The sequence below is a fragment of the Numenius arquata genome, chromosome 5, assembly GCF_964106895.1.
Source record: "Numenius arquata chromosome 5, bNumArq3.hap1.1, whole genome shotgun sequence".
Lineage (NCBI taxonomy): Eukaryota > Metazoa > Chordata > Aves > Charadriiformes > Scolopacidae > Numenius > Numenius arquata.
The window spans coordinates 10855062-10877543 of NC_133580.1; the positions used below are offsets into that span (position 1 = coordinate 10855062).

The 22482-nt window shown below is 42.4% G+C and overlaps 1 protein-coding gene across 5 annotated transcripts in view; it reads left to right on the forward strand.

The window, feature by feature from the left end:
- GRIA3 (glutamate ionotropic receptor AMPA type subunit 3) overlaps window positions 1–22482 on the forward strand; it is a 153734-nt gene that overhangs the window by 106092 nt on the left and 25160 nt on the right. For all 5 annotated transcript variants that reach the window (XM_074147159.1, XM_074147160.1, XM_074147162.1 and 2 more), the window contains 2 exons: window positions 4572–4948; window positions 12412–12610. In XM_074147159.1, coding sequence (XP_074003260.1) covers window positions 4572–4948; window positions 12412–12610 — 576 coding nt within the window. The remainder of the gene's footprint in view (window positions 1–4571; window positions 4949–12411; window positions 12611–22482) is intronic.

The following is a 22482-nucleotide window of genomic DNA, read 5'->3' on the forward strand; positions in this document are numbered from 1 at the left end:
CACAGCCCTGGCACAGAGCCATGCTGACATGGTCCCAGACTTTGGCTGACCTGTGTCCAAGCACAGACGGAGGAAGAACACGTGTGTCCACAGCTCAAAAAGCAGATGCACCCTTAATTTCTCCATTTGCATACAGTAGTAATGTCTCCAAAGGGACTGTGGGCATCCACATAAAGCCATAAAGAATGCTTGGACAACATTGACAAACTACGGCAGACAAGGCCAACTGCAGTTTTAACACCTTAATATAGCCTTTTACACTGCTCTAAGACTTCAATGCAGCATGTTGCTAGTCAGATATCAGCTGTTGGTTTTAAACAAGTGTGAACTAGTGTGTTAAAAATGCATTGCCCCCATGACCCGGCCTCTCAACCCACTCGGATATCCTTGAGCATGCTGGACTCTCTTTACAAAGTAGCTTTTACCAGCAGATACCACAGGTGATGTGTTGCTCTGTCTGATGCACCTTTTTGATGCCTGGAAACCTCAGACTGCACTGAGAAGTCCTAAAACGTGCTCAGAGTCAGTTGTCATTCCAGCGCAGGCTCTTCTGGCACCTCTGTGTACCTGCATTCAGCACTTCTGGGGAGCAGAAGTTTGGCTCCCAATGGAAATTGGGCTGTGTCTGTCTTCTTCGGTCTGCATGTAGTGCGAGTGCTGGCTGGCTTCCCGTCACACAAAGGTCTTGCAAAGTGACTGTAGACCAGACCCACTTCTTGAAAACTGACACACTGGCAAAGAAATTGTTCAGTTCTGCAAGCATGAATGACCAGAAGCTCGTGCAGGCAGGAGCATGGCCGGTATCTCCTCTAGTGCGTGGCTTTGAAGTTAGGAAGACTCATCATTAGGTCTGTGAGCAGAAGAATTTGATCCTTCCTTTTGGATTATAGGGGTGGAACATCTTATCGTTTTTCTTTCTCCATATAGAGGGATATTTCCCTTTGTGATTTTTTCTCCCTCCCCTTAAGAGTCTGGAGGTTTGCAGCCCCCTGGGTCAGCTTTGAACAGAGTGGGTAGTGCTGTGTGCTGCATGTCCTCTCTAAATCCGTCCCTCCCACACGAGTAGGCAAAGACAGAACAAGCCTCAGAGGAATCCGTGACATTTCTCGCCCAGCTCAAATGCAGTGAAGATGATGTTTGAAACGCCATTAGTCATGAATGATTAGCAAAGCTTAGTTGTTGAGGTTCTTAACCCCCCGCCCCCCTCCAGTTCTGCACAGGGAAAGGCGTGTTTGTGGTTCTGGTTGCATTCTTTTAATCGAGCTCAATTTTCATGGGCTCTGCTTATCTGCAGCCATAAGGGGGGGGGGGGTCACAACTGTGCTGCAATTATTAATGATCCTTTAGGTTGTTTAGAGCTCTCCATAAGCTCTCCAATTCAAATACTCTATCTCTAAATAAACAAGTAAAGAGCAGTCTCTTTTTTAACCTCTCTAGTGCAACTAATATTCAGGGTAGTGGTGGAGAACCATGCTCAGGTGCTGGATTGTAGCTGGTCCACTCTCAGTGCCCTAGTTGTTGATGGTTTCCTGAGACCCTGTGTCTGAGCCCATGCTTGTTCCCTCTGCAGAAGACAATTGCTGCTGTATTCATTTAAGACATGAGGGCGTTTGTGTTGTTTCCAATATATTGAACGCATACCAAAAATGATAGGAAAGCAGGAAGACAGAAATGTATCAGAAAAATATTTGTATCCTTTATAATATTAAAATGCAATTTTAAATCATTACAAAGAAATCTGTACTGTATGGTATGAATGAGGACATGGTAACAATCTGGTCTTTCAAAACTGATTTGTCTGTGCTTCAGCACAGCATCAGCCTCATTCCCCCAAGATCCCACAAGAACATCCTGCGTGAACTCAGCTCTCATGAAAGAGATACAGATTTTATTGCACGCTGCATCAGCACTTAGGAAGAGCTCCACTGTGTCTACTTTGGCAATTAAAATATTGCTTTGGGAGAGTTCAATTTCTCCAAGTCTGGGAAAATGCTACAGAAATTAGATGCTCTTATAGCTGAACCAGACTTTTCCTACCTTGACGAGCTGTTCCGAGGCTGGCTGTCCATGTGCAGAAGTGCCAAGCAGTAGGGCACCTGCCTCCCACCTAAGCTTCACTTCGCGTGGAATCATTGCTAAATCTCTGCAGGGGTCCTGATCTATTCAGCTTGCTCTAATAAGGATTAATTTGTAAGTACCTCATTAGTTCAACACAAAATACAGTAGCCACGGTCCAAGTGCTTAGTCTCCCAGCCAGCTGTGGACTCTGACTACATTTAAAACTGATATTCTGTGTGCATCGCGTACTTACTGACCGCAGACATCTAATATTTGACAGTAGCTCAACAAGCAGCAGCTACAAGACAAATGCATGTTTTGGGGGAATTCATCACAAACAAGTCCCAGCATCATCTGGTCCTTTTACCACACTCTACTTGTGTCCCCACAAGTCTCTCTATTACTTAGGTGATTAACACATTCAGCTGCAAAGCCAGTAAACATCCAGGCATCCAAAGGCAGCTGGCATTTTCAGGTTTAATATTCAAGTCACATTAAGCTCAATTTTTGCAGTAAGTGACCACAAATCAGGTGAGGGTTTTCTCCTCAGGGAAGGCAGTCCCTCAAGGGGAAAGGCAATGTCCTAGCACAGCTGAATGTCTCAAGAGGCCAAGGAGGGCTGTGAGAGGGTGCATCAAGGGCCATGGTCTCCGAATGGCTTCCTTCCCTGCACGGGCAGGGTTTATCTGGTCATTCCAAGCAGTGAACTTGTCCACATCCCTTGGAGTCGCACATGCCCGTACAGGCTGTTGAGAGGTGTTCCTGAGTGGCTGGAGCAAATCTAGAGGTTGCGTGTACAGTCAGGTACTGCAGGGAGGGAGATTTGCTGTGGGAAGGGCTGTAGAGGATGGGTCCTTGGTCTGACAAGTCTGCCGTTAGCAGGGGAAGTGCCTTGGGCACGGCCGCACAGTGACGCTGAGGCACCAGCTGGCACAGAGTGTGTCATACTGAGGTTAACCTTATGAGAAGCCTTCCCCGTTTCTACTTATCAAACTTTAAAAAAAAAAAACCAAACCAACTATCTAGGAGGAGGAACAAATCAGGTATTAATGAAAGTCATGTACATCACCATCATAATGGTATATTCAATTATTTTATGGCACAGATTTTAATCACTTCTTATTAACATTTCCTATTTTTATTCAGACTTCTACTTAATCAGGTTTTGTTTTTCCACCAGCAAAAGATACGTACTTACTAGTGGGAAACAAAAAAGTGATTTAAAAGGGGCACAGTGGTTTAGGTACTGTTGAGTTAAACTTTCCTAATAATAATTTTTTCTTTCTGAAATTCTTAATTACTAACAAAAGGCCATCTTTTAAAATTATCAATAACATGAATATTTAGGGTGTTTAAAATAGATTACAAAATATATATGCAGGTATGTAGACTCTCATAACAATAATTTTTAAATGAAAAGAGCTTTTTTTTTTTGACATTTGAGCCCCCTCCGTTGCAAACGCTGACACCTGCTTGAGTACTTGGCTGAATCAAGGCTAGGTGATCTAAACAGCATGACTTGAATCTTTCTGGCATAGAAATACAGATACAGTTAAATATGTTGAAAATCTATTCTGGAATGATATTTTTAGTCAGGTAACTAATTTTTTTTTACTTCACATTCTTACCCTCCCATGGAATCCAGCAAAGATGTATTGATTGAAGGGAGGGGTATTGGTTCAGGGTATACCAACAGGCTGGTGAATGACAGATGCAATGAGATGAGATTGTGCTTCCAGATGACACGGCGCCAAAGCATGGTCTATGTTACAGACCTGTAGAGCTAAGTTCTGTAAAATAGGATGGCATACTTTATACTGAAAGATACTACCGTGCATTCTTCTCGGATAACCCAGGCCATTTACTTCTCAGAGACTCTAATCTCTATTACTGTTCTTCAGTGACCACAGAAAGGGTGGGCTGTCTGATTCCTATCACCCCACTATTTTACCATCTTCTATCCCGTATAGCAATGGGGTTTCAAAGGAGGATATGAGTGGTAGTGCCCAAATCCAACTGAAATTCAGTGACTGATTACTTCTCTTAGCTTCCTTTTAAAGATCCTGGACTAATCAGAAGGGCAAGAGAACTTGCTGGAAGAATGGAAAAGAGAAAATTAAAATAGAACAAACACATAATTTGCCTAAAGTCTTCAAGACAGATGGATGGGTACAGACCATTACTAGAAAATGACATAATTTTAGTTGCCATCTCACTGTCCAGTTTGCATAGTGTTTATTCATCCATTTTAACTTAATAGAAACATAAGTACATGTTGGTACGTATCTGCTTCTGTTGTGAGGCCATTGCACAGATTTGATAGTAATTTTTCTTGTTAATAATTTTCTATCAATATCATGTAGTCCTTAACTTCAGTGACTGAAAAACAGGCTGCAAAGAAAATGTTTCCTATTCACTCTTGTAATTTATCTGATTCATTAGCCTGAGACTCTAGATTGTGATTATGTTGCAACTGTTTTTGTAACTAACTTGGATTTGTTTTCCCTTTTCAGAGAGCAGATATAGCTGTTGCCCCCCTCACCATAACGTTGGTGCGAGAAGAAGTCATAGACTTTTCCAAACCCTTTATGAGCCTGGGCATCTCCATCATGATCAAGAAACCTCAGAAATCTAAACCAGGCGTATTCTCTTTCCTGGATCCTTTGGCTTATGAAATTTGGATGTGTATAGTCTTTGCTTACATTGGCGTCAGCGTAGTTCTTTTCCTAGTCAGCAGATTCAGCCCTTATGAATGGCACTTGGAAGACAGCAATGAAGAACCACGTGACCCTCAGAATCCTCCTGACCCTCCAAATGAGTTTGGAATATTTAACAGCCTTTGGTTTTCCCTGGGTGCCTTTATGCAGCAAGGATGCGATATTTCTCCAAGGTTTGTTCCATATCACTCCATCACCTTTTTGCATTTTATGGTCATTTTCTGATGCCATGGTGCATATATGTTACTTTTTCAAATTTCTTTTTAATTCCAAATTATTTATTTTGACATTTCATTCAATGCTAAGCATCATCATCAAGCCACCATGCTTGCTAACGTTCACCTCCAGAGTGAGTGGCATTGCCTTATAAAACCATTTATGCATTTCTGCCAAACTTATATACACCATGTTGAGGCTGTAAAATGCATAGGGTTTTCTGTTTTCAGCAATGCTTGGAGGGCTACCGTGTTTTTGCTGCATATCTCATTTTACGGTCATCTCCTTAGTGCATATAATATATTCTGCTTTGCAAAGTAAGAATTGTTTATTTAAAAAAGTCACATGCAACAGCACTTTAAAACACCTCCACTCCCGTCATGGCTTCTGCTAGTCTTTATACTTTCTTTTGTGCCTAATTTCTCTAGTTTTGTTCTTCTTGAACCATCCTTTCATCTATTACTGATTTGCTTACCACTGTCTTTCATGTGTTCAGGTCTCCATATGTGTCCCTCTGACAGTTTCTGCATATTACCTTGTATGTGTATTGTTATTTCAGTCTGGTCTAATCTGTTGTCCCTGTGTTCATAGTCAATACGGTGTAATAAGCATTGCCAGTTTCCATAAAGATTTCTCTTATTCATGAAGACAGTCTCTCTGAATAAGACTGTAGTGAAACATGTTTGATATTACTTCCAATTCAACAGAGAGCACTGGTATTAACTATTGTAGAATTATATTTATTATTATAATTACAAATATATTAAATATTATAATTATAAAGCATTTTGAAAACCATCTGAGAACAGTGAAGTTCTCTCTAATTGAACAAATGTTTTTTGAATAATATATATGTTTCTACATTTACACTGGTAAAATACTTTTGTGATGTGCCTGTGATAAGCAGTAAAATTACCTAGATTCTTAGTGATGGAGCACTAGTTATATTTTGTATGACAATATTTTTAATAACCAGTTTACAGCTATTTTAATATTAAAAATACCTGCTTAGTACAAACAGGATGCAGTTTAACGAGGTAGCTAATTAAAACAAGAGAGACAGATCTTTTCTAACTAAGCACTTATATTTGAAATACACCTTGTCAATCTCCGTATTTGGGTACCTTTTCCGATACCTGAATCATTGAAAAGTTACCAGGCTTTCCTGGTCCACGTAGTGGTAGGGATCTTGAGTAGCCTCACTGAAGCAAGTGACAAAATTTCTTTGAAGTCTCATGGAAGGGATCATGATTTTTACCTGTTACAATGTAATAATGATCCCTTAAGTTCACAGTCATTGCACATTGAAATCTCCTAATGATCCAAGCAAAATCCAGGTCTTTCAGAGATACTGGCATGTGCCTGTTGGTATTTGATGCAAATCATGCTTATGTTTTGAGAGTCTTGATAGCGGCAATTAGATTTTGTACTTACTGACACGTGCATATATATCCTACGTAAACCACGCACACGTTTTTGCCTGGATGTGACCGTGCAGTAGTTTGTGCAGTTCTCGGTGTCGGGTGTGCTGCCTCGCTGTACAGTTCTAGCTGTTGGCCTTCTCCTCCTGTTTATACACCGTGTTTCTGCTTTATGCCTAAATTCTGTATTGAAACTTTGCCTCTCTGCTTGCTGTTAAAGGTGATGAGTAGTGATAACATTTAAATTGCTGTTGACCATGTGTGTGCCCAATATAAAGGACCGGGAAATAAGCACTGGGACATCACATGGAAAGCTGCAGGCATTGCGCTGTTTCCGCTAGGTCTGTTTATTGACAGTTAAATAGAAGTGCATAGGATTTTTGTTAAGCTCTCATGTGACTCTTTGACATGTTCAGCCATTTACCTTATATAACAAGTGGAACATACTCTTTTTTTTCAATACTACCATGATAAGTGCTTTGGAAATACCTACCTACCAATAAAAAAAAAAAGAGACAGCAGTAAACTATTTATTTTTTCTGTCCATCAGAAGCTATTAGCTCAGTAATAATACATGGCCCTTGTTTGAAGACATCGTCCAGTTACTTTGTTATCTTTCACGATAACAGATTCCAGGCAGTTACATGCATTGTTACTGAAAATAAGAGAAATTTAATACCTTGGTTTAAATTCCAGAATCGCTGTTCCTTTGACCAGTATGTTGATTTAAGTTGATTAAATGTCAAATTTCTTTTCCGTAGAAGGGACTATTCCCAAGTATTCCATTCTTAATCCGTATCTTTGTAAGGTTACGCCATTCACAGTACATTGACTATATGAATGTTTCATACTATTTTATTGCCATTAAAAGGGGCTTCATTCTTCCATTGTGAGTTTTGTCTGAATAAATTTCTTATATGAGAGCGTACAGCACTTGTAGAGAGATGCCGACAAGCAGTCTGGAGAGATCACTTTTGTACTTGCTGATAAAGGCTCTTTCAGCTGCCTTTGTGTGGAACAGCTGTGACATCTAATGACTAGTTAGATCTATCCTCGGTGAGTATGCTGTGTGGATATTCCAGAGGATATATCCCTATACTCTCCTCTCTGTATTTAATAGGAGTCCTCTAAACGGAATCAGATAGCAGCCAAAGGATGGGGGTTAGTGCATCCCTTGATGGAATCAACACTTGTTCCAGCAGTTTTGCTCTGCTATCAAAGGCTGCTCTGTTTTCTGCATAGTGAGCTAAAGCATTGAAAATTCACTTTTGATGGATCAAAAGTAGATTATTAAACTTGCTTTAATGTAAGATGTGTACAGCAAATGGAATCAGGAGAAAACAGTCAAATTTGTAACACTGTTCTAAGCGAAAGTATCTTTGAAATCTCGATGAGAGCATGTATTTTCATTTTGCTCTTTATTCATGTGGAACAAAGAGGCTAGATTAATTAATTGCTGATGGAAAAAGACAGGGGGTTCATTAAAAATTATCTCATGAGGTTGGTCATTTAAAAGGGTGTATTTCTAGATCCCTATTTTCGTGGCAGAAGACTCAAGAGACTCCTATTAAAGACCATGGGAATGACTTTGTGGGACTTTCAACATAGCAATGAGAGCTGGATAACTAGATATTTCTGAAACTCCCACTGCCAGTTCCTGTGACGGAAGCATCTCAAGTCAGTGCTTCAGATGCTGTTATTTATTGTGTTCTGTCCCAGTCGCAGAGGCGAGGGCCACCTGGCTGCACGAGGCTGGCAGGAGAGGTAGGGGCTGGCTGGGCGCGTGAGCGAGGGGCTGAGCTCGCAGCTTAGTGGGTACCAGATAACCTGTGCTCAGAGTATCAGTGGGTTCTAGACAGGGAGAGTTTGCACCAGAGTTGTTCAGGGTTATTTATCAATATAATAGCCGTCTGGTATCGATCAGAAAATCCCAATTAAAAATTGAGTAGTGTGAGAAGCATATTTCTGTATGCTATAGGAAATCAAATAAGTTTTATGGCCATGAGTAGAAACAAAATTCAAGCTATTTTGATAAATAAATGAGATTTTGTTTGAATGCATTGTTCTCCTGGAAACTGAATGTGAATTTGAATATTTATTTTGTTTTTCTCTTGTTACTAATTTGCTCTTATTTGACTCCATGCTTCCTTTTAAATTTCCTCTCAAGGTATGCACTCTTCCTGTTTACTTTCTTTTGAAAATACCATCTGACTTTGATAATGGAGTTATAATTCTGTTATTCCAGGTCTTTGTTATTCCTCTCATTTGTTAACACACTAATTCACTTTAAAGTAATGTCGTGCAAAGTATCTATTTACTGAGGTAATTTGGAAAACAACATGTTGGGATAAAGCATTAGTTGTTTGCTTTTAAATTACAACACTGCACACTTGGACAGGTATGCCTTAATCAGAAAAAGTGGTGCTGGTATTAAAAGCTGTGATTGATTTTTCTGTAATTATTGTCTGAGTAATGGACAAACATTTCCGTGGTTCATGGTACAAACCATACAAGTATTCTCTTATTACCAGCCCAGTGTTTATGTACTAACCCTTTTTCTCCTGCGTCCCTCTACACCAGCCCCTGCAGTGGGTATAAGGAGCCTTCATATCAGCAGATGGACTGGGGGGAGCTGGGGTCCTTTGGACAAGGAGACTGCCAGGCCATGCTCGGCTGTTCTTCAGCTCTCTCTGTCTGTCTTTCTTTCCTTCAGTGTCAGCATTGTGGTTTGCTTTGTTTTTCTTTTGCCTCATCCTGTGCTACCACCAGTTACAGCTATGTCAGCCCAGGCTGCTCCTTAGTAGCAGCTGTTAAATCTTCCTCTTCATGCTCATTGGAAGACTCTGAAAGAAGCAATTCTGGAGCGACTTTTCTTTCAAATGACCTCAACTCTTCTGAGAACAGTTCTGGTCCTCATCTAGCAAGACCCCTCTCTCGCATGTAGGACCCTCGGGGAAGTGCCTTCTTCATCAAGGGACCCAGCCATGCCCTCCTTCCCCTGCCTCTCAGCTGTTCTCCATTTTTTGTCCTGTATCTGTCTGACTTGGTTCATGCAGGTTGCAAGATCTCTGGGGCAAGATATTTTTACCTTTCTCTGTGTGTGATATACTGTATGAGCATGCAGCTCGACACAGACTTTTTATTGTTACAGCAGCATGAGCTTGAGGTTTCACTGGTTTGGAAAATGCTTGTCTTCTTCACATCTTCATCCCAGCAACCCATCTGTCCTGCTAACAGAAGGGGCAGCTACAATGCAAGTAAGACATTTCTGATGGGAAAGTATAGAAAGAATGAACACATACTAATTTTTTTCCAATAGTTCCATTGAATTTATCTGAACACCCTGGCAAGTCTTTTTTTCATCTTCCTGTTTCAAGACCTACTATACAGCAAGAGGGCCATGGGAACCTGGAAACCCCAGATAAACCTAGTCTTGCTGTATGGAAGTGGATGTTTCAGCTGCTGTGCCTGCTAGCCAGAAGTCTGCTCAATCTGGCTCTGAAACCTCACTGCAGGGAGGAGGAATTCAACTTTAGGTCTTCTCTGAAGATGGAAAGTATGTAGTGGAGGACTGAACAAAGGGGAGATGAATTTCACCTGACGTAGCCATCTGAAAGCAATAGGCTGTGTTTTAGTTAGGCATCTTGGTTCCCTCCAAGGTCATGAGGCAGATGGGCACCTTCAGACTTATCCCACACTACAGCAAGTGAGATAAATCTCTTTCTGAGGCTCTCTGTCTCCTCTCTTTCTCTCCACTGGCTCCAAAGTGAGCGTTACGTGATGAGTTCAGCAGGCACTGCTTTGTAGTTTGCTAAAATTAGGTCAGCCCATGTAAGAGGCTCATTTGATGTGTAGGGTATTGAATTCTGCAAAGCAGCTAAAGCCAAGACCCTAACTGGTAAGGGAGCTGGCCAGAAAGGACTTTAGCCATCTGTAAAATCTCAAGATACTCACTTGATACCTACCAAGAATGTTGAGCAAGTAGAGAGATTCCTTGACTTACTACATTTTTCTGGATTTATATTTCTGCAACTTACCTTTACTCAGTAGCCTTCTGTTAGTGAGCACAGGTGCAGCACAGCCCAGGTTGAAACTTGGAAGCCTTTTATCCCCTTGGGAGGCTCTCAAGAAGGGCAGGGAAGCCTCCTTCACTTGTTGGTGATCTGGTGGATGTGTGCCTGCCCTGAGGAAGCCCACACAGGCCAGAGCTATGGCGATGTCACTCAGAGTTCACACCTCGGAAGTCATTGCTTCCTGATGGACAAAGAGGTAATGCTTCACTCCTCAAGCTTCCCTAAGCTTTGTAACCACCTGAGCCGCCTTGCACATTGGTGCGGACTTGATGCAGCAGTCCCTGGGGTGCTAACAACGCTGGCATGTGGTGCAAGCTGTAATCCATAGGAACCAGCCTGCATCTGCCCTTTCAGTAGGAGCTGCTGCTTCAGTTCCTTGGGCAGAGGAGAGTGGACAATAGCAGTGCTTGACCTCTTAGTTTGTTTCTCTACATTTCTCTAACCTATTCCAGATTGCTTTTTCTGTTTTTATTGTGTTGGCGATTTTTTTTTTTCTTTGGTGTGTTCTTTAATGTTGGATGGATTCTTTTTTTTCTTTCTTTCTTTTTTTCTTAATAATTAATGGGATTTTTGTAATGGCTCAGGCAATCTCAGGCTCTGGCCAAGACTAGGCTGTTTACCAGCTAATCCCCCCTGTGTGGGTGGGTTGGGGGCACATCACGAGACTTTTGCTTTTTTCCTGTCTCCATCTGTTGGTAGGACAACTTGTACCCACTGTCTGGGGATGGCACAGAGGGGCTTGAAGGAAACAAATAAACAGGTAAGAGTTTTCTTGCTTTCTGTTTCTTCCCTTCACACAAAGTGAAGACTACAGCACCCAGGTTCCACGGATTTAATGTATCTGGGATTGATTCTTCCTCCGCTGGTAACAGTAGAGCTAAGGGAAAACAAATGCAATAGCTTTGTCCCAGCTCCTGAAATGATTCCTGGTCAATGTGCTGTGTTTGAAGAACGAGCACTGTACATGGCAGTGAAATCCCCTGCCCAGCTGAGTGGTGTGGCGCTGGCATCCTTCAGCCCTGAACAAATATTTTGAGCCTGATGTTCAATTGCTTTAAAGCATCAAGAGCTCTAACTGACTGGATCTAGACCTCCTGACCACTAGACATTTTGTAATTATATGTTTACAAATTGCCTTTTTTTTTTGTCCTTATGGTATCCTTTTAGAAAACAAAAACCAAAAAAAGACAACAAAAACAGAACACAAAATTTTTGCCTGCTCCTTTCTCCATTGCTCTGGTGGTTATAAAGAAGGAATACACTTGACTTGGAACAGCGCAACATGCAAATTTTAATTAACATGAAACATAAAGAAACCCAACCTTTCTCCTTACTTCAATTTGCAGATTCAATTTGTGATTGTGATGAGAGAAAGATACAGGATCATTTTTGTTTTGTTCCTTTGCATGGTTACTCAGATTCCTTTTTGCAGTTTACTACACCTTACATTTGAGAGTCGATGCAGTAAAAAGTACATTGCTGTCCTCCAAGTTGGGCAGCCCCCAAAGAGACATGATGCTGGCATGTCGCAGCGGGCAAATCCAGCCTCAGGGAAAGGCTGGGCAAGCAGAGAAGACAAAAGTATTCTGGCAAAAGACTTCTCCAGCAAACACTCTGTGGAAGTCAGGAGAGCTTGTTGCTCTCCAAGCCTCCAATGGGGTTGGCTCAGATGAATTATTTCTTAATTGAATGTCCTTATTTTCACTGAAAGACTGGAGAGAGAGTTTAACTAGGTAAGACCAGGCGCGTGCCGAGTTTGCTGTCCTGAGGAAGGCTATCAGGAACTGGCTTACAGACCACCTGTTCCCAGATACCTGGAGGACCTGGACAAAAGGGTTGTGCATGTGAATTTCTCTTCAATGAAGAAAAAAAAAAAAAAATCAAGAAGTGTCTTCAAACAATTTGATGATGTGTGTTTTTCCATAGATCTCTCTCAGGGCGAATTGTTGGAGGAGTCTGGTGGTTCTTCACTCTCATCATTATCTCTTCCTACACTGCTAATCTTGCTGCCTTCCTTACGGTGGAAAGGATGGTTTCTCCCATAGAGAGCGCAGAGGACCTGGCTAAACAAACTGAAATAGCCTATGGCACTTTGGATTCAGGCTCAACCAAAGAATTCTTTAGAGTAAGTCTGTTAAATCTCCATTAGAGCTTTTCTAAACTGTGTCTAATACATGGTTTTCAGTCATTTGTTTTTACCCAACTGTAATAGCTGTTCTGGTGAAAGCTGCTTTGTGCAACCAGGACAGGCCTGAATGCAGATTTTAATATCAAAAGGCATTTATCAAAAATGGGTGGTTTTGCTAAACCTGAAACATCTCAAGATGGAAAACCTGACCTCTGCTGTCACGGGAAGGGTTTTTTTAACACCAGTTTCAGAGCCTCGGTCTGATGAGCAATAATGCAGTCGTTAGCACAATATTTAGCAAAGAAAACTCTTAGAGGAGTCATGCTCTTGACCTACTTGCTCGGTTTGCCCAGCTGGCAGCCGTTAATGCCATCCGACATCGGTGTTCACTTGCCAGTATGAGAAGGGGGATGGGAGTCATGTGTTGCTGTTCATTTCTATATGGTGCATTGATTGCTGCAATTACTGTTGTTGTGTCTTCATTGCTTGCCAGCATCTGGCTGTGGCTGTATCAAGCAGTCAGGGGCGAAACTTTTGTACCCCAGAACACTGGTGTGTATTCACCTTGGTTAGGGAAATGCTGGGTTTTCAGTATTAGGCAGTAGGGGTGAGTATACCCTTATTATTTAAGATCATCCTTTCTTTCTCCACTTGCCAAGCCACAGGCTTGAGAGCTTGGTGAGCGTCATTAAAAACTCTAAATGTGACCTCAGACCACTTTTATGTCTCTAAAAACATTGCAACCTGAAAAGCTCTAATTTCTGGCCTTTCTAAGGGCGAACTGAAATGCTCAGTCCTTTCTGGGAGCTCTTGGTCCTCTCTCGGCAGTGCCAATCAGATGCCATTCAAACCAAAGTTTTTTTGTGTAGGGAAGTGGTCAGTGCTGCAGGACTAATTACTGCCTGTCACGCATACTGGCCAGGAGCAAGTATGAGGGAGGAGGGAGACAAAAACAGCCTTGCTGTTGTAGGCTGATGAAATACTGATGGCTCCTTGAATTTGCTTAAAATTTCAATACACAACCACAGACACACTTACATGTGTGTATAACGCTGATGTAAAGCTGGAAGTGAATGCAAAAGTATTTTATGAAACTTTTGTATTCTCCCTTACTTATGTGTAATATCTTTATATAAAAATAGATACTCAGTAGTTCTTAATTAACTGTGGTGGCTGGTACGTTACAATGGCTCCTGTAAGATAAACACTGACCTTGGGTGACATGAGTGTGTAAAAATTTGTATTCTGTTTAATTATCAGCCGGAGGCAGTATTATCTGCACAGCGAAAATGAGTCAAGTGGACCTGTCAGAAGAAGTAGCACAACTTGATTAGAAATATTGGTGCTGTTTACAGTCACTATACTGTTCTTAGGGGGAAAAAAATCTTCTTTTGAATCTCTTGTTACAGTTAATACAGAAGGAGGAATTGTATGGGGGTGTTTCTTCATTTCCTTAATAGTTTGACATAACAAGGAAATCCCTTCTCACTGAGAGATCAAAGGAATGAGTGTTTCGTGTGAAAGGATACAAAGTCTAGTAAATGTATGAATACTTTGTTGTGTTGTTAATAGTCTTGAGATGAGCTGTGACTCTTTCCTGGTGCTGGAGAAAGCAGGGCTGTAAATGAGGATGATCTGTCAGGAGCTGCCGGGGAGAGGAGTTGGATGGGGAAGGAGGAGAGCAGAGCCCCGGTAGCGTGGAGCGGGGCGTAATGCCTGCTCCGGGTGATCTGGATGGGCCAAGTGGGAAGGAGAATGGGCCCTAAGTGGTGCTTCTCTCTCCTCGGCGTTCTCACATAATTTCAGTTGTATTAACTTTTGCAGAGTAATTAATTTGAATGGAGTGATGCAACCATGAAACTGTTGTAATTAGAGTCTTCTTCAGTTGATTTGAGAAGGGCAAAAGCTTTGCCGTAGATTAAACGCATATGTTCACATAAATACTTTGTTGTACAGTCTTTATTAGCTACTTAATAAGATGGTAATGATGGCTGAAACTTGAAATAACTCTTAGAGGGCAGTTGGTTTCTGAGTGCCTGCTGCACAGACTATGTCTACTCTGTGGTTTGGGATACTTTTCTCCCTGTAAGCTCTTTTCTCACTACTGCTGGAGCATCAGTGGGAGTGATAGTGGTCTGAGTCAGAAAATGCCATGAGCTCTCCTGGGTACAGTGTGATGCTTATTCCCTCTGTGAGGGGAATATCCTCCTCTGCCCCTTCCCCACCAGCATTTAATCTGTTTGAGCAGCAGTTGGCTGAATAGGGCAGGATAACCCAGTGAGAAAAGAAGCTTCTAACTGAGGGAATGGCTACATGAGCAAATTAGTGCAATCCTTACTTGCACAGGTTGCCCATGTGTATGTACACACACCCTGACGTGTGAGAGGGAGCTAAATCTTCCCTAGAGATGGGAGAAGTTACCTGGCTGTAAGCAGGAGGGCAGCACATATGTAGAGGCACCAAGAAGAGTAACTTGGCTTTGCACCTGGACCGTGACTTCACACAGGAGGCACAGGACAGTCTCTCAAGATCCCATAAAGCTTGTGTGGGTATATCTCTTCCCAGAGCTGTAAAGCTAAAATGTTTCTCAAACAAAGACATTAGTCAGATATTAATCTTAATAGCTGCTGTTGGCCAGTGAAAGGTGCCAGACTGACAACAGCAAGGAAAAATTGCCTCCTAATGCATCATAGAGGGAAGGCATATAAACGAGTTTCAGATCCCCACCATCTTGTCTGCTCCTTTAGAGCCTTCAGTCCACGGCTCTTTCCTGCCAACCCCATTTCCAACTAGGAATACGTTTGAAGGTTTCTTTCACAGTGTGGGTACCTATCTGGTAGGAACTGGAATGAAACCAGCACTTCATTTCAGATGAACAGATGGTAGTGACTTTCAGCCACTTCAGACCTGGGCAGACTCCAGCTAGTGACCTATTTTATAGTGTTGGCTGTTTCCCTAAACATCACAATGTCTCCCAGATAAACGCTATCCCAGCTACGTAGATTTAAAGCTGGATACACCGTTGCTGTCTCAAGCACACACAGTGACTCCTGTCAGCATGACATTGCTCTCTCAGTCACAACAAGACAGCCTGGCTTTTGTAACAGTTTCACAGCAGGTACTGTTCACACTCCTCACTTATTGGTGACTCTGCATCAGGCCATTTGTCCCCCCAGTATATCCAAGAACCAAATGAGCCTTCCTGTGTTTTCATGGTTGTTGCTTGTTTCTGCTCAGAAACATTTTACATTTTGCACTAATTAGCTTATAAAGGCATTTAAATGGCAATCGATAGATTACATCAATTCCCATTTTGCTTTCAAAGGGCATTCATCCATACTGACAGGAAAAAGAAAGAACCTCTCCTTAGATATTTACTTACACACAGTCTCAGATTAGGGACTCCAAAATACCTCATTCCCTTTCTTGAAAACTGGCAAAGGCCTGTAGTTGATAGCAATTTCAAATCACTAAGCTACTACTTTTAAGGGTGTATCTGTTAGAATTAACATCTTCTAATACATTCAATTAAGGCTTCAGCATATCTGAGCAGCTCATCAAATCAATATAACACCATTTAATCCAAATTCAGCACTGAGCCCCAGTGTAATACCACAGTCTAGTAGGTTTCAGACCTACAATATGCATATATTCAGAAGGCATGACCTTTATAACCAATTAGTAATTCTTATGTAAACTTGGCTGTATTTAAACTTCAGTAGGAGCAGAACATGTTTCTAGACATTTAGAAATGTAAATTGCTCTTGAATTTCTGATGGTTTCTTTTAATGATAGCAGATACCTCTGTTAAGAGGCTTTTGTAAAATAACTTGCGAAGTATGTGTTTGATCAGTGACAAACACGGCTGACCCGCTAGTATACTTTACTGAAAGCCTGAAGTTTCAGAAGGTATCCTCGAAATTGATCTGATGTGACAAGACTTTACAGGTTGAAATACTAAGGCAGGTAACATTTAGCAAGATCATGCATTATGTCCTTCTCCCTTTTGTGGGAAATTGCAGGCGGCTCATATCACACCATTACCAATGTAGGTAACTAAAACTAAGAGGACAAAGGAGGCCTCAAAGGACTGATATTTTATTTTAGAACTTTGTATTTTTCTCAGCGATGGTTTCAAGGATGTCCCTGATAGTGGACAGATGTGTGTCATCTGTGCCTCAGATGAAATAACTTGTGGCTCTGAAGGCTGTTCCTGATGTTTTCTCCTGGAAGTGGGACTAATTGCCAGGCCTGTTAGGTGTTCCAGTAGCAAGGCCAAAGATCCTTTGGACATAATGGTTCCTGCTGTTACAGTTGGTTACTCCTACCCGACACTGATGTTCATGAGTATTGGATAGAGAGTTTGACGCCGACGTTGCTTTTGCTGTCGATAAAGACTTTAGGCTCAGTGTCTGGAGAAATCAAACAGGCTGACAGCCTTCAAGCACAGTTAGATACTTCAGATATTATTTTTAGGAATTTTTTGCAACACAGTGCAATATTCACAGCTAAGGCTGAAGTCTCAGTTACTTCAGGACAGGGAGTGATAGCTGACTTGAGGACACCAAGGTCTCTGAACATGCTTGTGCCTCTTGTGTATAGGCTTCGCTTCTCATTGCACTTGGATAGCCTACCCAGTCACTTCAATAATATTTTGCTCTTAATTTATGTTTTGCATGACGGCAATACATTCTTTTACACACATTCCACATTTGAAATACCTCTTCGTCAGTTTTCTCAAAAAGTGGTTCTTTCAAAGTCAGGTTCAGATGTGAAGCCTTTCTGGACTTCATAGATACATAAAATGTGACATAAACCTACAATTTTTAGGAGATGGGAAGTCGTGTTAAGGGTAGTCCCTAAGATGGTCCCCCTTTTTCTTTTTTCTTGGTTTCATCAAGTCTGAGTAGTTTAGCAAGAGCAGATATAAAAGCACGAAATGTCCTGGCAAGAGGCTTAGCGCTTCTGTCTGCAGCTCTGGTTGCCCAAGCTGAGGAAAGATGCTTTGACGTGGAAACAAGTACCAGAAAAAGCATGTAAATATGGTAAGGGGACTTACCAAGGTGAGGTATGTCTTGAAAAGAACTTTAAGTGGAGCTTGTTTAGCTGGTCAAAATAAAGGCAATATAGAAAACAATTTGCTCAAAAGAAAGGAAAAAAACACCAGACAGATTAGCACCAAAACAGAAAATAAATATTTATCTGAAAAAGCAATGAAACAACAAATGAACGGATTGACCCCAAATTCCTTGGAAATTAAAAAAAATGTTCCTTAAACCCATCGAAAGGATTTTGAAATACCTTCCACTAAAACCTCCGCTGCTGTTCATGCAGTGCTTTATAACAGGCTGTACGATGGGGCTGCAGTGACACCAGTGACAGCGGCAGGTCCCTCCTGGCTCCACAGAGCGAGCTGCCACTGGATTCCACCCACCCCAGCTGGCGGCTGCTGAGAGGACTCCCTGATATTGTCCCTGCCGGGGCTCTGGGTAAGGACAGGCTGGTCCCGTGGGGGGGCAGCTGGCCAGGAGCACAGCACCACCCCAGACCCATTAGGGAGAGAGGGAAAATAATGACCGTAATGCGTTCTGAAGCGCTAGCATATTACACCCAGTTATAAGATAAAGATCTCATTTCTTTCCTCTGATGATAACGTTGTATGAAGACAAGAGCTAAGGGAAATAAATTCTATCAGCAAGTGGTTTAGGTAGGGAAAAGCCTTGAATTATGAACCAATAGCTGCTGTGCAATTTTTATGCATTCTGTGCAATCAAACGATATTGAGATCATCATTAGAGCCTATTAAAAACACCAGAGTGAACTCTGTGCACACAGCAGTAAGGGTTTCATCTGTAGTTAAACTCTTTGATTTTTAATTTCAAAATTTATTTTGCTAGTGAAGATGAAGGACTTGTTTCTAGTACAGCATTCATACAAATGCTTTGCTTTTGCCTTTGGATAAAACTATCATTAGCAGTTTTAAGCCTTCTGTGGTTTTGGCATCGAGCAAAACAACGCAGTCATCATAACAAGTGCCTGACAAAAATACTGAAGTGTGATTGTATTTATGGACTTTAAAGAATAGGACATCACAGAAAAGTGATAGCTCTAAATATGACCTCTACAGATCTTTGATAGGCAATGTGGCAGCAATTAATCAGAAAAATTACTGTGGTTTGCCTGCTTTTCAACAAAGAAAGTGTGAAAAACTTATTCCCCCTTATATTCTGTCTCCCTTCCCTGTTTGATATAGGTGGGGGTGTGCACAAGTATTAAAAGGTGAATGTATGTGTGAAGAGAGATCACACCCTCTCCATTGCATGAATGATAGTGGTCTACTTGCGGGGGGGATGTCTCTAAATCTGTTGAACCTCCTTTCTGCCACATGGCTAACAGGCAGTTTTAAAGACAGCAGGAAATCAAATGTGACATAATTACAAAAGAAATGGTTTCCCACGAAGTGATCTAATGTCTTTAGGCCTATGGATTGGAGAGGAAAATGTATCCTTACGGGAACTGAAATTAACAGCTCATCCATCATCCACTCCTTGAAAAGGAAACGTTTGGATGGAACCAGGGTTAAGTGGCTGAACCGTTTCACTAATTTCAGCAGACAAGCCAGGATTCAGTGAAGCTTTCAGTCAACACTTAATAACAATATTTTAATAACTCTCTCCTTTATCTTCAATAACAGATGGCATTTGTCTGTCAGCTCTAGTTGTGTTTGTGGTTTAGGCTTTCCAGCTCACCCATGTCTGGATCCTGCTCAGAAGTTGGTGTCTGTAGGAGCAGGGTTGTGGGCTGCAGCGTGGAGGGGAGCGGGTTCCTTGGGTCAGGCGGTGTGTGTGGATGCAGCCCCTGGCGAAGCCTGGCACAGCGGCCAGCAGTGGGTTAACGCCGTGACTGTGTCTGCACCACAGAGGCGAAGCAGAGGGCGCCTGGGGGAAAAATCACTTGCTGTTTGAATGCTCTACTTTTTGGAGAGCAGCTCTATGATAATGATAATGATAATGACATTGCTCAAGACAGCGAGGACCCTGGTTTTTCAAGTCTCTCCTACTTTACGTAATGCTGCTGTGTCACATTAATACATGCTTGTTAGGGATTCATTTAAAATACATGGGTGCTGATAAATTACTCACAGCACTGCTACTGTTACTTTTGCATAATTAGAAAATACATGAAGGTTTAGAAACTAATGATGTCAATGCGAAACATCCCCTCTTGCAGTCCACTGGGATTTCGCCATCATTGCCTGTATATTGACCTGTTCTGTCTGGAGCTGCAAACTCATTAGACCTGACAGCGTTCAGATCGTGTGCTGGAAATGCCGTTCTCTGTTAATTTATTATGGGCCAAATCTAGAGCAGGGCTGGTGTGCTGCTCGGTTGCCCAGACAAGACCACTCTGCTAAATATGTCACTGCTGGAAAGATGCCCCTTAGCCTGAAGGCTGATGTAATCCCTCCGGCCGGCCGGCTCCGGTGCGTGCTGCCTCCTCCTTCCCAGGCAGACAGACAGACAGACAGACAGGCTTGCACAGCACAGCCGTGCTGAGCCCCAGCAGTGCAGCCTCGCAGGGCGCTTCCTCGGCAGGGTGAGCACTTGCTGAGCCTGGCTCTGGCCGTGAATCACAAGGGGATTCACAAAGACAGCTTGTAAAATCTTGGTGAAGACTTCCATTTTAATTTCCCCATCAGTATTGCAATGGGGGAGGAATGGATGGCAGCAATAAAGTGAGGAGATGAATATAGGCGTAGTCTGAAGTTCAATGTTGTGCCAGGAAAGGACGTCTTAAACTCTTGATTTACATTCTGCTACTCAGACTGTTAGTGACATGTCAGCGACGCCTGGGTACAGCCGGAGTGACTCTTTGCTTGTCTGATAGTAGGAGCAGGAGAGCTCACTCCAGAAAAGATGTCTGCTAAAGCAGCTGCAGCACATTGCCTGCCTGCTGCCAAAGCTAATATTTTCAAAATGACCATGACCCACAGGAAAAGAAAACTCCTACAATATTGTATTGTTTTAGAAGATAAAGGTTTTTTTTGTAATTGGGCTTCTAGGTATGTCAAAGGTGGAAAAACTGTAGTGTTGGTGAAGCCTGGAGGGGTTTTGCAGGTGGCTTCCCCGGTTCCTGTGTGTGCAGCGCTGCCCTGGACCCTCCTTCCCCACCACCTCCACCAGCTCCCCGCCAGGCTCCCGACCCTGCTCTGTCAGGGGGGGTTCAGAGGGCTCCCAGCAGGAGACGGCAACTCTCCTCACAGACTCCGTACAGGGGTTGTCTGAACCTTGATTGAGGGGACCCTAGAGGAAAGCGGGCAGCCCTGGGCCTCATGGGCCTGATCCTTCAGCTCTCTGGGCTTCCTTTGCCCCAGCTGGGAAAGGAAAATACCGTTTCTAAAGCAGAAGTTATAACATCATTAATCTGAAGAGCAAAGCAACATGACAATGTCTCCCATCCCAAATTTGACTGAAATAATATTATTCACCAGTTCACCCTTTCTTCTACATTTGTATGTATGTTATCAAAGATTTGGGTATTCCTACAAATATACAGACCAGTCTACATACACATGCTTGAACCTTGCTTAGCTGTGGCATACCACAAATTCATAAACTGGGGGTAGAGTTTAGTAGATCTGAGGGTTGGCCTTGTTAAAAGAGAAATGCCCTGTGCATGCTCATGGCATCTGACCTACTTTCTTCTGCCGAGAATGTAATAAAAACAAGAGGTTCATGTAATGATGGGATTGATTTTTCTGTCCATATAGGTAAGTAAATTGCTGGCATCACAAGTTATCTGTGGCTAAAAGCTGTGACATTGATCTATTAGACTTTGCCCTATGACCTTCAGTAAATGACATCTCTGCTTTCATGTCCGCACTTGGGAAAGGGGGCTAATGGTGCCCTCTGGCCTTCGTGAGACCTATTTTTTCCTTCTCAGTAAAGAGCTTGGAAATCTCAGGCCTTTACTAATAATATTTATCATGTTCTTATCATTAATGTAGCATCACTAGGCCAGCTTCCATATGCTCCAGAGCTGGCATTGGGCTGGGGGCCCCAACCACTGTCCCTCGCTCCTCCCAGAGGCAGCTGTGGCCACAGTGACTCGTCATCAGGCTTGTGGGGGAGCAGAAAGGCATCACATCAAAGCCTTATCCAAAAGACCAAGACAATGGTAGCCACTCCTTTGCAGTTTGCCGTATTGAAGGTCCAAGAAAGCAACTTCCTAAAATGGATGGATCTCAAGTGGTCCCCAAGTCAGGCGACAGAGGTGGTACCAAGAGAGTCTTCTGGCATTTTTTCATTCCTGTATAGTAACTTGCTTTTTAATGGTTCATAAGCTACTGGATTCATTAGCTGCTGTAGAAGAGCTAATTGCACACATGGAATGAAAGCAATGAGTGATGATAATGAAGCTAAGGTTCACACTTAACTACCTAAGTTCATATCAGTGAGGCGTGCGTCTATATTAAGGCAGCGTGTATTATTCAGATTAAATACCTGTACTGTTTTTGGTACAGACCTTTGTGTTTTGTATCAGCAACATATGTCTGACTTACAGCAATAAATTTCCCTTGTTAAAGAGCTATAAAGTGGTCATAGGCCTGGTGTAGCAGAGGAGTGTGCTAACTCTGCTGCTTTAGGCGCTTTATCGATGTCTCTGCCTACCTTTGTGTGCGTGCCGTGGTCAGGATGCTCCCTCTGCTTTGCATTTGTCTCACTCCCATTTGCTGCGCTTCTGTCTTAGATTTACTGTGGTTCAGTGTATGCTGGCCTACTCCAAAGTATATTGAAGTCTATGTAGCTGGACCAAGCCCTGAGACCAGGCAGCTGTAACTGGCTTCATTCTGGGTCTTCTCCCTCTCC